Raw genomic sequence first — 16,900 nt, forward strand, 5'->3', positions numbered from 1 at the left:
ACTAAGGACTATACCATTCAACACTGACTGAATAGAGCTTTTTAAAAATAAGCCAAGACAAGCGGCTCATTGCCATCTTTATTAACAAAACTACTGGACTTGTTAAGCCATTTCTCACCTGGACTACTACAAAATCCACCTAACTAGTTTCCGACTTCAGTCTTAGGCCTCCAACATACCTACTTTCTATACAGCTACTAGTCTCTCCTATTTAAGACAAATGTGTGCAGGTCTTTCCCCTATTTCAAATTCTGTAATGGTTCCCTAGGAAACAGGATAAAATCTGAGCTCTGTAGCGTGGAATACAAGGCCCTTTATGACCTGCTCCCTGCCCACCTGTTCAGCTTCTTCTCCTGTCTGCAGGTTCCTCCACACATCCTCTATTATTCTTTCCCCCACCTCTGCTTTCGAGTCACGCTGGACCGTACTCAGCTCCATGAATGTGCTATGACCCCTCCCGGAGGTGGACCACTGAAACTCTTTTCTAGGCACAGAACACAAATTTTAACTATTAAAATCCTTCTACCTATTTTCACTTAATTATTCTTTAGTCTTCAGCTCTACTGTCACTTCTTTAGGAAGCCTTCCCAGAAAGGACAGACATCTTACACTATCCCTATTACCACTTTCCATAGTTCATAATTTTATGCTGTAGTTTTGGCTAGTGTCACAAGGGCAGGGACACCATCTGCTTTGTTTATCCCTACCTCTCATCACTCACAGGGTTCATATGATATATACGTATCAAAATGTGAAAAGTTTGTTCAAGTTGTCATAAAAAGTATAATTTCTAATTTTCTTAACTCTTCCAGTGACACTGATTAACCAATAATGAATAATTCAGTCAGTCCAACTTTTTTTTTTTTAATGAAAACATTAGCTGTCAGTAAGGACAGAAACAGGGATATAAATTTGAGTAGCATAAAATGAGTATCTCTAGATCAGGCTTTATATTAGAGACAGCAAAAATATCAGGGTAATCAAGATTTTTTAAAAAATAAAAATACAGTTTTTCCCTTCTAGACTCCTATTTCAAGATGAGAGACTAACCACAAACTGTAGCCCTTCCCTTTTAGGACAAATCTCTTTATTTATCATGGAACAAAATGAGTGAGGAATGCCTAAAGATGAAAAGCAATTCAGATAAAACTAAGGAGAGAAAAAGCCACTCAGGATATAGGCAGGACAATGCGAGTTCAGAACTGCTGGGGTGGTTAAGCAGGTAGATCTCTGTGTTCATGTGAGCATGAATGTGCATACACACACACAGGGTTCTCCCTTCCTCCTAATCCTCAAAGCTTCAGGTCATAGTTACGTCGGAGATGTTAGCTTCCAGGAAGGAACAGTAAGTACGGGAGGCTGGGTTGGAAAGGGAGGGAAGAGCCCCAGGAATGAGAGGAATTAAGGACACCCAACCCTCCAAACATTCCATCTCTCACTTTTTCTCTCTCTCCCTCCAACCAGGCTATAAAAAGTGACTCTGCAGGTGCTCTACTCTCAACTACAAAGCTGAATGCAATTCTTCCCATCTTGCTCTACAAATTCAATGCAATTCCAATAAAAATATCAACAGGTTTTTTCTTTTTTTAAAAGTACATGATAAACAAATTCTAAAATGAATAGACAAGAGCCAAGGGCCAAAAGATCATAAAGAAAAACTTGGCAGATTTGCTCTCTCGGGTATTAAGAATTATAAGCTATAGTAATGAAGGCGGTACAGTATTAGCTCAGGGACAAATAAGCCAATGCAATAAAGCAAACACAGAAACAGACCTGGCACACGTGCAAACCTCATGGATAATGGCTCCTATTGCAGGTCGGTGGGGAAATGGTTAAAGTTTCAGTGAAAGATCAAGGACACTGGTTTTTTAAAAAAGTGAATATGAATCTCTTCTTATAGAAACATAAAAAACAAATCCAGATAGTTCAAAGGTTTAAACTGTAAAACTTTTAGGAAAACATAAGAAAGTACCTTCGACCCCTGGTTTGGCAAAGATTTCTTTCTTTTTTTAAACGTTTATTTATTTATTTGACAGAGAGAGGGAGAGGGAGAATCTTATGCAGACTGTGTGCTGAGCACGGAGCCTGGCACAGAGCTAGACCTCACAACCCTAAGATGACCACCGGAGCAGAAACCAAGGGTCTGACCTTAATTAACTGTACCACCCCGGCACCCCATAATATAATTTTTTTTTAAGAGAAAAGAAAAATAGGAATCGAATAAGAAAGGCAAAGTTGTTTGTTTGTTTGTTTGTTTGAAGAGACTGTAGGGGTGGTTGGGTGGCTCAGTTGGTTAAGCGTTGGACTCGTGGTTTCAGCTCAAGTCATGATCTCAGGGTTGTGGGACTGAGTCCCACATGGGGCTCAGCATTCCCTGCTCAGCGTGGAGTATGCCTGGGATTCTCTCCTTTTCCCTCTCCCTCCCAAATAAGTAAATATACAAATAACTCTTTAAAAAAATAAAATAAGAGCCTATAAAGTTTTAAGATTAACACTAAAAAGTTATTAGATCTTGAATGTGATTAATACAAGAAAACAGAAAGACTTTGGAAATCACAAAAACAAAATTTAATGGATATTAATTACAGATCTCAAGAGCTGATAAACTTAAATGCAATCAGAGCCATCTTAGGTACCTTCAGCCTCCCTTTGTTTGGGGGGACCTTGAGTTAGTAACAGCTGATGAATAATTCTGGGGGAAAGGAAGGGAAAGTAGAGTTAGGAAGGTAAAACTGGAAGATTTCCAAAATGATCAGAGAGATGGGTATGCTCTTTTGAATTTATGTAAATGCATGTTCAATTTGCTCACAAACCCTACCATTACTCATTTCATTTTGTGGGCTTTCTGCCTTTTCAAGGCTGTCCCTAAGTACATTTTATCCCATCTTGAGCATTCCCCTACCCCACCTTTTTTTAAAGATTTTATTGTTTTAAGTAATCTCTACACCGAATATGGGACTAAAACTCACAACCCCAAGATCAAGAGTTGCATGCTCCACGGACTGAGCCAGCCAAGCACCCTTCCCCTACCCGACTTTGCATTCCGCTCTTTATAGGTAAGTCATTTCAACCCTGTCAGCAATTTCTTCTGGTACTACCCTCCATAAATTTGTTTTCTAACCTTCATAATTACAAATACTGTGTTTACATGGACATTTTTAGGTTTTCCTACTCTAAATATACTGACTTATTACTATGGAAGATGAGCATTCAATGCTCTCCAACACACATACTTGTCTGTCTTCTTCCCATACATATTGAAAAAACATACTTCCATGAGGGTTTTCAGTTACAACCACACGAAATCTTAAAAGCAAAATTAGCAATAAGAGATATATAATGAAGAGAACAGGTTTTCAACTGTCCCATGATTATATCCTGTCTGCAAATATAAATTCTCAAAGATTTGATTCTTTATTAAGTATATTACCTCATTCAAATTTTCACTGATTATGTATTTTTAACTCTCAAGTTAAATGTATATTTATTATTACATATAAAGCACTATTCTTCTTCCACTTGCGTTACTTCTCAATGTTAACCTAGCTATAAAAGTGGAAATATATCTTTATCTTCACTTAGATCTATTACTGGCTATCAGAGCCGTATAGTCATGCTTAATATAATTAAATAAACAAATACCTAATTCTTACTCTGAAATCCATTACCAGTCCATAATCCTCATCTATTTCTAAAGTCCAAAGAGCTCTGAAAACCCCAAGTTTTTTCGTTAGGTTTGGCACCAAAACAAATTCAGTGACTTCAACTGAGATGAGAGGACTATTTAATACACAAGACAGTTCCCGCACCAAAGCGTTATTTGGCTCCCAAATGTCAACCTTACTGATGTTGAGAAACCCTGGTCTAGACTAATGCTTGCAGAAGACACATTAATGTATTGATCACGGAGTGCTGCCTCAGATGCTTCTGAGGACGTAACAGAATACATGATAAAAAGTGCTAAGTATTACTACTACTGAAAAATGAGAACCTCTCTTAATTAGATCTTTCTCAAATATCCAAACCTCATTAATGTTGGGAAGCTATAAACTACGGCCCAAGTCTTAGAAAATGAAGGAGAGGATTACAGAAATTCATTGGATATTAAAAGTAGATGAGCAACAAATTTAGTTTTATTCTTTCCTATCACAGGTTAAGAGAAATTAGCCTTTCTAATAGTGCCTATATACCACCATCAATAGTTTTCTTGGATCTGTTTATTGTTCTCACCATAAAAATCTCGACTATATACTTCAGTTAAAAAGACATCAAAATCAGGAACATAAAATAATAACTGAGACTCTTGAAATGACAGTAGCTATTTACCTTTCTCTGTGCCTGAGAATATAGAGATGATTTTATTCCTGGGCTTTTTTTCCTCTGGAACAGAGGGCAAAGGTTTCAAACTGTGATTGGCTGACAAAGGGTCTTTGCCTCCGGTGCTAAAAATGGTACTGCTCATTCGCACGGGAGGCGCTGGAGGCTTGTCTTCCAGTTCTCCGTTATCAGACATGGTTCGGAATTATGATATGGCCTGAAATAGATAGGCAAATCATACAGTTAATAACAAGGTAAAAAACAGTACAGATAAGCACAAACAGTAATAATTATCCTCTTTCCAACTCTGAATTAGAAAAGGTTATCCATTTAGAGTGAAATCTGCAAAATTTGTAAAACACAGTAAGAGAGAGCTGTTATTGGTTATTAACATAGGTAATCTCCCCTAACAAAATTGGTAAATGGTTAGCTGAAGGAATGTTTGAAAAGCCAAGTCTAGTTAAGAGGAGTGTGGTAAGTTTTGGGAAAGCATGATGGTACTAACTATCAAAAGATATTCACCTAGTCATTCTAAGAGTATGTATTCCAATGAAAAGACAGACAACATGGAGTCTTCAAAGAAAAAAAAAAGAAAGAAAATTCTGCAGAGGAAGACTGTGCTCTGATCAATCAATCGAAAGATAGGTCTCTGATAGGTCCATTTCTAGAGCAGAGATAGAAAACTTGCTATTAAATATATCAACCAACACCACTCCCCATGAAGAATCTGACTCCATGATCACTAGCCTTGTGATTACAACTTAGCCTTCATATAAACTTTCCTAAAGGATGAGAATGTGCCACTGATGCAATATTTGGTTTCTCTGAAAATCTGACATTCTAACTACATGTGTTAGTCCCTTGCAAGCTTTGCAAGACAGTACCACAGAATTTGACCCATCTGGGAACACTGACAAAAGTAAATTCAGAGTTTGGCCGAAAACCAGAGCATGGCCAAATCCCAAGATTCTGTCATCCTACGATGCCCTATCCAGGCAGTCAAGTAACCCCTCTTAATCCACATGACTAATTCAGCGGAAGCTTCCACTCTGTTTGTATATATATTAATATTATATAAACCTTATTTACACATATACTTAGATAGATAGATGGCCTTTAAAAACAGTAGATTATACAAATTTAAAGTCAGTAGTAAAGGAAGAGGATGCTTAACTTCCAGGTGAGTTTTTCTTCCCCTAGATGAGTTCTGATACAAAAGTACACATTAGGAAACAACACATTTCCCCAGTATACAAGATTTTGATTGGTAATTAGATCCTGATTTGATTATAGTTATTTAATACATGTAAGTGAACAAAACTTTATATGTACAATGAAAGGAATGCCAATGATATTTAGGTAAAATTAAAAATAAATTTTATTTTTTATTTAGATTGAATGTTAGTACCTGAAGAAAAGTAGGTATCATTTGAGAAGAATTGAGGAATGAAGAGATTATTGTACCTAACTCCACTTCAAATCTTACAGCTTTTGTTTTCCCTGATAAGAGTATGTGTCACTAGAACCACTGTATATTTTATCTGCCATAATGACAGTTATTTTTCAGCCTACAAAAGAGGAAGGAGAAGGTAAAGGGGGAAAATAAACTTTTCTGGGGAGAGCTAGCTAGAGAAGGGCTGGGAGAAGACAGTAAAAAAAAGATCTCCTATCTGTGTGTGAGAAAGACTGCCTGAAGTGAAATTACTATTGGTTGTCAAGAGAAGAAATGGGGGTGGAATCTAAGAATGTGATGCAAATGACATAGTCAGATGATTCTTCGAAACCAGATGGTCACATCATGGGCGGGGTTTGTTTTGCTTTGGAGTGAGAAGCAACTGGTTGTTCTTAAGTGTGGGCTGTAAGGCGTGCCTCACCAGAGAGGACTTATCCATTACTACAAATGGAAGAAAGATAAAGCTTAGTAACACTATTTGGAGGATTACTTGAGAGCATGATAAATCAAGACAGATGTTTATTTCTTATGTAACCATAACATGACAAAACAGATTGACCCTACAGCAGCTCACTTTCATCTTAATCACCGGTTACAACAAATACAGCATGCTCAGATTTTGGTCACACTGTGAATGCTCCATATTTATGCATATTAAATTTAAAAATCAGGGTAATATGGGATGTCCAGTGGCATAGTTAGTTAAGCAGCTGACTCTTGGTTTCGGCTCAGGTGGTAATCTCAGGGTCGTGAGATCAAGCCCTGCATCTGGCTCTGCATTCAGCACCGAGTCTGCTTCAGATTCTCTCTCCCTTTCCCTCACCCCCTCCCATTCATGCTCATGTGCTCATGTATACTCTCTCTTTCCTTCTGTCTCCCAAATAAATCTTTTTTTTTAAAAAAATCAGGGTAATACAACAAAATTTCAAAATACATTTGCATCCATTCAAAGAAAGAAATGCACGAAAATATTAGCAGTGGTTATCTGTGGCTAACAAGTAATTTTTAGCTTGATTATAATAATCACAGCTGTGGTTAAAAAATCAATATAAAACAGGGCACAAGAAGGGCATGTGGGTGGCACAGTCAGCTGAGAGTCTGAATTTTTGTTTCGGCTCAGGTCGTGGGTCTGTGAGGTCCAGTTGCAATGTCCGGCTCCACGCTCAGCACGGACTCTCCTTGGGATTCGCTCTCTCTCCCTCTCCCACTGCCCCTCCCACTCATGCTCACACACACTCTCTCTCTTAAAAATAAAATAAACAAATCTTTAAAAACAGCACAATAATTACTTACTCTAAACTGACTACAAATTCTATCCTTAAGGCTGGCTCACAGATGGAACATGACTAGAAACTGCCGGTACACCTTCAGCTGCGTACTGTCCAATGTTGGGATTAAGAGCGTGGGTTGTGGAATCAGATTCCCTTGGTCTGAATCCTGGTTCCACCACTTACTTCAATGTGTGACCTGGGGCGAACTACTTAACTGTACCTCAGGGCTCCTTGAAGAAATAGCTGGTTTATTTCTGGTGGAAATCTACAGTGCCACTTGGGTTTCAGATGTGAACATTCTGTGTAAATCGTTGTTTGGGTGGATGATGATAAAGACGACGCTACCAATGAAATAGAAAATCAACCAGATGTTAAGACCCATCGTCATGACCACTCTGGAAGGCCCTGCCATACGTACGTCATAGAGACCATGTTCATTGAATCCAGTGCCAATGCCCCATTTTTATGCCTGTGACTCAACAAAGGTCTTTCCAGTTTATAGAAGCAGTTTGGGATTTGTATTTACAACTTCTTTGAGGGTTACCTGCGCGTCCATTGCTGGCAACGGACTTTGTCATTAAAACCTGACTCCTAGGTTAAGGGAGCTACACTGCGGTTTATTCTTTACTTACTTGGATAAACTAACTTGTAATAGAAATATACTTTGGTTAATTCTGAAGTGTGTCATTTTTAAGCAAAATAATCCTAAAAGTAATATGGAATTATGATTTATTAGTTAATTTTAAATTAAAATGTTCAGATCTTGTTAAAGAAAAATTATATCTGAATCAAGATTCATGTTTTTTTAATGACTGCCTTTTGTATTCACCCTTTTTGTCATCACTTCAGAATGAAAATTCCCATTGAAAACTAAAAGTTACCTTAGTCCTCTTGTGTTATTAGAACAATATTACTCTAGTACTTATTTATTGTATTTCAGACTCTCTGGTGGTCTTCAGGTTTCCTTCTCCTCTTGTTCCTTTTGCTGCTTTTAGGGACAGTTCAAACTGGGAAACCACGAAAATATGGAGTATTTTCTCCTACCTGAGAATAGTAAACAGGTAGAGTAGTTGTGATAGTGTAAGAAACCGAAGCTAACACAACTGTGTTTTCACGTGTTGAGTGCCTGGCGCATAGTATAAATTCTCTTCCCTTCCACACATAAATATTGAGCTGCTTAAAATGTATCTAGTTACCACCAGTCCTAAATGAACCTGTGCCTTTAATAAGCAATTTAAAACTACCTATGAGTATTTCTTTGTAGGGTTCACATGAATACATGTCTGTTTATATATCCTGTATTCTAGCCAGAACAATTTTAGATCTAATTGAGCTGTAGGTATAGTTAGAAAAAATGGGTGCTTAAAGAACTTGCATCAGTGTTTTAATCTAAAACTTTAAAATATAATGAGATCCATATCCAGTGACATGTCAAAAAACCATGGTAGAATTAGAGCTAAAATCCAGATTCATACTCCTTTTGGGTTTCCACTATAAGTGGAATTTCATAGTTCTATAAAATGAAGATTGTCTTCCTTGTTTCCATTGCTTCCACAATAGATAAGCTAGACAATTAAAATCCATTTCCCCACAGTGTGTGTGTGTGTGTGTGTGTGTGTGTAAGAAAGGGGAAAAATGCGCGCGCGCGCACACACACACACACACACATTTGTTTAATCACTCAACACATTTATTGACCACTATGGCAAAGGCACTGTGGAAGATATTGTGGGATTTACCAGGGAATATCAAGTACTGGCCTGGCCTTGAGAGAGCTGAAGTCCTTTTCACTCACCATTCTAGAATGTTGCTAAATGAAAGGGAAAAAGAAATGTATGATTGTGTCAAACACATTTTCATCCTGTATTAAGAAAAGCAAGGAATTATATTTGGAATTCGACATCTTTGGTAGGAATGTGTTGCCTTTCCCCCCCCCCCCTTATTTTGGTAGATAGAAATGGAATTAAGTGAAAGTAGTTTGTCTTTTCTGTTTTGTCTTCAAATTTTATATTGACTTTAATTTTTAATTTAATCCCATTCGATTATTTAATTGTTACATTGACATTAACTGCTGTATTTGATGACTTTGTTCAATAATTTTGTTCTTTCAGGGCTAGAAATAAACTTTTTTTATGTTCATTTTCCCCTTTCCTAAACTTCAGTTCTTTCTTCAGATCAGAATAGTTTAAAAGAATAAATATAATAGGTTTTCAAGAAGTATTCTAGTATTTTTAAGGGTATTTGTTAAACATGGCACCATTCTGAATGTATTACAGAACTCCAAATTAGAGAAGTTTCTAGGAATGTATGGGCAGCATGACCCTCTCCTCTTCTAAATCAGGGTTAGAATACATTTCTTACAAATGTTCTGGCTGTCAGACCAGGGAAACACTTCTGATCTGTTTGAATACCTCCAGTAACTAGGCCTGAAATTCTAATGCTGACCTCACTGAGATAATAAGAATCTTACCAGCATTGCTGTGTTAAATATACCAAGAGATCTTTAAAAGTGTAAACACTTTAGGGCATCATGTCATTATATGCATTTCTTTCTTCCTTTTTTTTTTTTTTTTTGAGGTTTATTTTAGAGAGAGAGTACATGCACACTGGGGGGGCAGTGGGGAGAGTAGAAAGGCAGAGAGGGAGAGAAGGAATCTTAAGCAGGCGCCATGCCCAGCACAGAACCCAATGCGGAGCTTGATCTCACAAACCTGAGATGATGACCTGAGCTGAAAGCAAAAGTCCTATGCTTAACCCAGACACCCCATTATATGCATTTCATATGGAATGTTGGATACCCTAACTTGGAGAACAGCTGCAATATAGAGTTCGCTCTCAAAAACCAAAATTATACATTTTTAGCAGTGAGTGGGGTGTAAGTAATGATTGCTTAAAGTATATTTGTTACACTATAAAGTTGTTTATGCTATTCTAACATTTGTGTCTTTAATTGTAACAAATGTTTAAAACATCTGCCTAAGAAAAGTTCAGAAATGCTTGAATGACTTAAAAAGCACTATTTGTAGGAGTTTAAGGCATGTTTCACTACTTATTTGATACCTGGTATTTGTGGCTTTCTTTTTTTTTTTAACTCGGGAGATTTTTTTTATGCTAAATTGTTTAACAGGTTTTATCTTTCAAAAAAGGAGAACAATGAAGGGAAATGTCTTTTCAGGCCTAGTTATTTTAGGTTTTTAGCCAAAGTAGTGTACGTAGATTAAAAATCCAAATAAAAGGGGCGCCTGGGTGGCTCAGCCATTAAGCGTCTGCCTTTGGCTTGGGTCATGATCCCAGGGTCCTGGGATCAAGCTCTGCATCGGGCTCCCTGCTGGGCAGGAAGCCTGCTTCTCCCTCTCATACTCTCCTTGCCTGTGTTCCCTCTCTCGCCATCTCTCTCTGTAAAATAAATAAATCTTAAAAAGAAAATCCAAATAAAAGCACCCTCGAAGTACATTCTTAAGTAAAACAAGCCTTTTTTAAAACAAAAAACAAAAACCTACAAGTGGGGCAGGGGGCACCTGGATGGCTCAGTGGGTTAAATGGCTGCCTTCAGCTTGTGTCAGGATGTCAGGGTCCTGGGACTGAGCCCCACATCGGGCTCCCTGCTCAGCAGGGAGTCTGCTTCTCCCTCTCCCTCAGCCTCTCCGCTAGCTCATGTTAAGTAAATAAATAAAATCTTTTTCAAAAACAAAAACCTACAAGTGGGGGCACGTGGGTGGCCCAGTTGTTTAGCGTCTGACTCCTGATTTCAGCTCAGGTCATGATCTCAGGGTTGTGAGACTGAGCCCCACATGGATCTCTGCACAAGGCATGGAGCCTGCTTAAAAGTCTCTCTCTTCCTCGCCCTCTGCCCCACCCCCCAAAAAACAAAACAAAACAAAACAAAACAAAACAAAACAAAACCCTAGAAGTGCAGGGCCACTACCTTGGTATCTGTTAAAGCACAGGCAGTTGTACCTACTACTGCTTTTGTACCAGCAATGAAAATTTCAACAGTATGAAAAGCAAAGAAAATCTTAGTAATACAAAAATAGGTTTTGACCTCATAGACCCCAACAGTACCATAGACCACACTTTGAGAACTGCTGCTTTAAAATATATCCCAGCTCTATACTTCACCCTCTTACCCCCAATTTTAATGTACTATTTGGGTGGCAGAAGACTCCTATTTATTCATCCTATACTGCCCACATTTTAAACATAGGAAACAGTAATACATGGCTAGATTTCCAAGCTAGGGTATATAAACCTAATGAAACCTTTAACATGGTTAAACATGGTTGGAAATCTATATACATGCAATGGTATTTACTATACTATTTTTTTGTAACAAAAATCAGAAAGATCAGTAGGCTTTCCTGTGTTAGCCAGAGAGACTAATTGCCGTTTGTATGGGAAAACCCCACAAAATTCTAGGCAAAGAACACTAGATGGCAACTTTCTGAATATGCCTTTCCTTATACTTTGGTTATCCAAAAAAATTCCTTTACTGCTCTATTTTAATATACTGCACAGCAGCTTTTTAATTTGCTGTACAAATTCAGTCCAACAGAACTAAAGGGGAATATATTATTTGTCTGTTTCAGAATATTCTTCTTGGTGACTGTACATTATAGATAAAGCTGAATTAGCTGTCTCAAGCAAACCCCAATTAACATGATGTACCCTGGAGGCAACACATGTCTAAATAAAGCCCAAATTTAACATTAAACATATGGGTCACAGATGTCCTTAATGAAATTACTCAAGATGACAAATACAATACCAACAATTCTAAGTAACAGGCCTCATAAATGATTAGATCTTAGTAATTATACGCATGATCCTTGATACTCTGACACCAGCTTAGCTGAGGATGACGTCATTACTTCATTTCAGGATTTCTCTAAGTAGTTATCTACGTCTTCAAGCTGCTGTTCAGAGGAAGAGGATAAAAGCTCTAACTAGCTTCCTGATGAGTTTCTAGCATTCAGGTTTTTGCTTAGAGCTACCCATAACCAACAGACTGGGGACTAAACTGATATTTGGGACATTTACTACTGAATCAATCTGATATCATATAAATGCACAACATAAACATATGCCTACGCTGCCCAAAGACACCAAAGAATTTTCTGGCCTAAATCATCTTTGTGTTGTGTATATATTTCTCCATTTTTAAATTTTCTTCATCCTTTTCTCTATCTAACCAAATCTTTCAATGCTCAGCAATAATTATTTCCTATATAAGGTCATTTCTATCTCTCTTCAAAATGATTCTTTGGTTCCTCTGAACAAGACCGACACCTCACAAAAAACAAAACAAAACAAAAACCACACACCTCACGTCCTCAGAATACAAGTTACACAGGAAGATAAATTCAGACAGTAGTAAAGTTGGATTAGAATTTATCTGGTCCATGGGGCACCTGGGTGGCTCAGTTGTTAAGCATCTGCCTTTGGCTCAGGGCGTGATCCCAGCCCCCATCAGGCTCCTCCACTGGGAGCCTGCTTCTTCCTCTCCCACTCCCCCTGCTTGTGTTCCCTCTCTCGCTGGCTGTCTCTCTCTCCCTCTGTCAAATAAATAAATAAAATCTTAAAAAAAAAAAAAGTTTAAAAAAAATGAATTTATCTGGTCCATCTTTCCTATTTGATATGAGAAGGACCTGACACCCCAAAGAATAAGCAGTTTCCCTAAAGTCACACAAATCTAATTACTAACAAAACTAAGACCAGAATTCAAGGTCTAGTAACAACTCTTAATCTCATGCTGTTTTTCTTAATCATGTTAATAGACTGGACGACTCTGTTGTGGGGGAGGCGCTGGCTCAGACAGTAGAGCATGTGGCTCTTGATCTCAGGGTTCTATGTTCAAGCCCCACATTGGGTATAGAGATAAAATTCAAATGTTAAAAACAAACTACACACACACACACACACACACACACGCACACACGTGTGTGTGCGCGTGTGTATAACCACTCTGAATGAATTATAACTGTGCATCATTTATTATTTTAGGTGCCTTTCCTACTCAAGACTTCAAGCAATTGAAAGGCAGGAATTATACCACCACCACTATTACTATTGTATATCGTACTATCTACTACTATTATTATACACTGTACTATCGCCTTTAATGCTTAATACAGATCCTTGCATGTATTAAGACAATAGTATTCACTGATTTATGGTACTATACTCTGTTGCCAGATGAAATATTATTCTTCCTAAATTTATTAGTTCTCTATCAAACAGCATTTCACTAGATAACATACAAACTACCCAATATCAACAAAAATATCTTTGAAAGATTTATACTTTTCCTCTAACAGCTGACTCATAGCCTTAGTCTTTGATCCTTTTCCATAAGACAGTGTTATTTTTTTGCATATTGCTTCTACTGATGGCGTCAAATGCCTAAAAAGTGCTAGATGATGATGTGATAAGGTTCTTTACATCTTATATTTTAGTCAGAAGCAATAAAGAATATAAAAACAATTCACGATAAAGTTCTGCTTCACTGTTTTGCTCCATCATTACCCAAAAATGTTTTATTAAAAAAATGGTAAGTAGTGCCTCTCTCCAAATCTGTTCAAACACTTTTTGCTACTTTTCAGTGAAAAACAAGTAGGCGAAACAAAAAGCAAGCCCAAAACACACTGTACTCTTCTAACAGGCCCATTGTTTAATTGTGACACGACTCAAAGACAAACAATTCCTCAATTGTCTACTGAAGGAGACTAGGGGAAGCTAAATATACAACAGAAATGAAAAAAGGAGTGGTGTCTGGAACCAGCCAAACTAATAAAAATTACTAATTTTTTTATAATCTAACTTGGATCAACTATGATATTTCAAGTATAAATCATATATTACTGAAAAACATGACAATTTTAAAAGGCACAGCTTGCTTTATATTTTCACTTACATTTTATATAAATAACAAATGAACCTTAGTTTTTCAGTACCTTATGAATGTTAATAATACAAAAGTATTTGATAAGACTTCTAGCAATCTCTCAATAAGCTACAAGAGCTCCCAAACCACTGGCCTCTCTTCCCCTCCCACTCCAAAAAAGCCTCAAATGAGAGTGAAAGTATCAATTAAAAATATCCCAAATCACCTCAAAGGCACAACGCACACTATGGAAGGCAAGTCCACAAATTAGAAGGTAAAGAAATGTTTTTATTTGGTGCCAATGGCCATAACATTAGGCCTATTTAGTAGCAAAGCCAGAAAGTAAAAGGGAAAGAGGGAAAGAGATGTAGAAAACACAACTGGGGCACCGGAGAAGAATAAAGAAGGAAAGTGGAAAGAAATGTTGCTTCAAACTCAAATAAATAAAGGAGTGGATAATGTATCAAATCTATAAAAATGCAAGGATAGACTAATTAAGATAAAAAGGATGTTTCCATTGAGCCCAAGGCAGAGTGAAATCAAAAACAGAGTAAGCAATATACTAATCCAGTTATTCTTGAGGTATTTTTGATTAACTACTGAAGATCTTCAACTTCCACTGTGATGTCTGTCACAGGGGGCAGGTTTGATAAAACTGAGTCTGCCTAAATTGAAAAATCTGACAGAAGTCCCTTTCACGTAAGACTAAGACCTAAAAAGTATAGTCCGTATAAGATACAAAACTAAACCAGGAACAAATCCCTCTGGGCCTAAGGGAACAAGAAAATCTTAAATATTTTGAGTCCAGTGATACTGTGGGGTGAGGGATGAGGGTGAGGATCTCTAAGAAATCCTAACAAGAAAATGCACGTTTTTTGGTCTGAATTCATCCCACCTCTGAGGTCCCCCAAATTACCAAATAAGTATATAATTAAATATGGTCATGCTGGTGAATGGCAAAATCAAATGAAAAGAACTTTAACACAGGTCTCAAATAATACCCAAATATAAAATTCTGAGGAAAAGGAACATCTCATAGTGAAAATTCAGAAAATGAAACAAGGCACGGGGACTGAGAACTATCCAAAACAGACTGGTGAAATAGATGTGGAATGATCTGACACAGAACATCTTAAGAAGCTTGAAAAAAAAGCAAACATGAAAAAACCACCACACGATACTTTCAGTAAGAAAAAACATAATACCTGAAAATGGGAACTTGGCATTTGAAGTAAAAAGGAGTATAGATGCAGTGGAAGAAAGAATTAGTGAACTGGGAGATGTATGTATCTTTAGAAAGTCACTTTAGAAAGCAGCACAGAGACAAAGAAAATATGAAAGAAAAGTAAGATGAGTAGGTTGGATGACTTAAGATATAACTATTTGGAGTTTCAGAAGGAGAGGACAGAATGAATGAGGGACTGGTTTGCCAGATAAATTAGTAGCTGAGAAATTTCTAGAATTGATGGACACAAATCCATTACATGAAGAAACCTAATAAATCAAAAGCAAGATAAAAAAGTAATTGAAGTAAAGACACATCATAGTGAAATTAAGGTAAAAAAGCAAAGAATTCTTAAAATCAGCCAAAGGAGGAAAAGGGCAATTGGACTTCAAGCTTACTTGATACCAACAGTAACAGCCAGAAGACACTGGAATATTCTCAATGTTCTGAGAGAAGGTGCCAACATACTGCAGATTCAACAACACTCTCTTTCAAGAATGAGGACAAAATAAAAATATTTTGAGACAAAGAAAATTTTCAAAAGATTAGAATTACCCTATACACTTAACCGAAGTCAGTCAAGTTGGAAATCACTAACAAAAAGATTTAACTAGAAAAATACTCCTTAAGTTTGGAAATTTTAAAACACCTCTAAAAAACTTATGGTTAAGAAAAGAGATCATAAAGGATATCAGAAAATACTTATTAGAACTGAATGAGAATGAAAAAGCTGTGTGTCAAAAATATATGTCAAAGATAAACAAAATGTGGTATAAACCTAGTGTAGAGCATGGTTATCTTTAAAAAGAAGTGAAATTTGATATGTCCTCTAATAATGATGAACTTTGAAAACATTAAGTAGAATGAGCCAAATACAAAAGGATAAATACTGTATAATTTCAATTTCAATTCCATGAGGCATCTAGAGTGGTCAAATTATTCAAAGAGACCGAAGATTAGAAATCACAGGGCCTGATGGTACAGTGAAGTGGGGATTTATTATTTAATGGGTAGAGAGTTCCTGTTTGGAAAGATATAAAAAGTTTTGAAAGTGGCAAATTTTATGTTATATGTATTTTACTACACATACACAAACTTGCAGGATGTGATTAAAGCACTTAAGGACACTTTCAGTTCTTAAGTTTTACTTTAAAAAAGAACTAAAAATTAATGAGTTAAGCATCTAGCCTAAGAAGCAAAACAAAAATAAACAACAAAGTAAACCCAAAGAAGTAGGAAGAAAATAATTCAGATAAAAGCTGAAATTGCTTAATAGAAGACTATTATACATACAGTGGAGATCAATAAAGCTAAAAGTTAGATCTTGGATAAAACTAGTACAATACCTCTGACAAATTTAATCAAGAAATAGAGAAAGCACAAATAAAGAAAACAAATAAAAAATAAATACAAATGAAAAGGCATTGTAGGTGTTCTGGGTGGCTCTGCTCTTGATCTCGGCTCAGGTCGTGATTTCATAATAGTGGAACTGAGCCCCTCTTTGGGCTTCACGCTCAGTGGGGAATCTGCTTGGGATTCTCTCTCCCCCTCTGCCTCTGCCCCTCACCATGCTTGTGCATGCTCTCTCTAAAATAAATAAATTAGTTAAAAAAAAAAAAGAAAAAGAAAAGGGGTTCTACTGGTATTTAGTGAACACATTTCACAGATACCAGCATTCTCCAATGTGCCAGCAAGTCCTCACAACTCTTTTTATTTTAAAGATTTTATTTAGGGGGCCTGGGTGGCTCAGTCGG

General features: G+C 36.9%; 1 protein-coding gene across 2 annotated transcripts in view; it reads right to left on the reverse strand.

The window, feature by feature from the left end:
- The window catches only part of PAK2 (p21 (RAC1) activated kinase 2), an 89,792-nt gene that overhangs the window by 41,842 nt on the left and 31,050 nt on the right, over nt 1-16,900 (reverse strand). For both annotated transcript variants that reach the window (XM_026495900.4, XM_048214894.2), the window contains one exon: nt 4,327-4,534. In XM_026495900.4, coding sequence (XP_026351685.1) covers nt 4,327-4,513 — 187 coding nt within the window. In that variant the 5' untranslated portion in view covers nt 4,514-4,534. The remainder of the gene's footprint in view (nt 1-4,326; nt 4,535-16,900) is intronic.

Source organism: Ursus arctos, unplaced genomic scaffold (genome assembly GCF_023065955.2).
Source record: "Ursus arctos isolate Adak ecotype North America unplaced genomic scaffold, UrsArc2.0 scaffold_4, whole genome shotgun sequence".
In the NCBI taxonomy this organism is placed as follows: Eukaryota; Metazoa; Chordata; class Mammalia; order Carnivora; family Ursidae; genus Ursus; species Ursus arctos.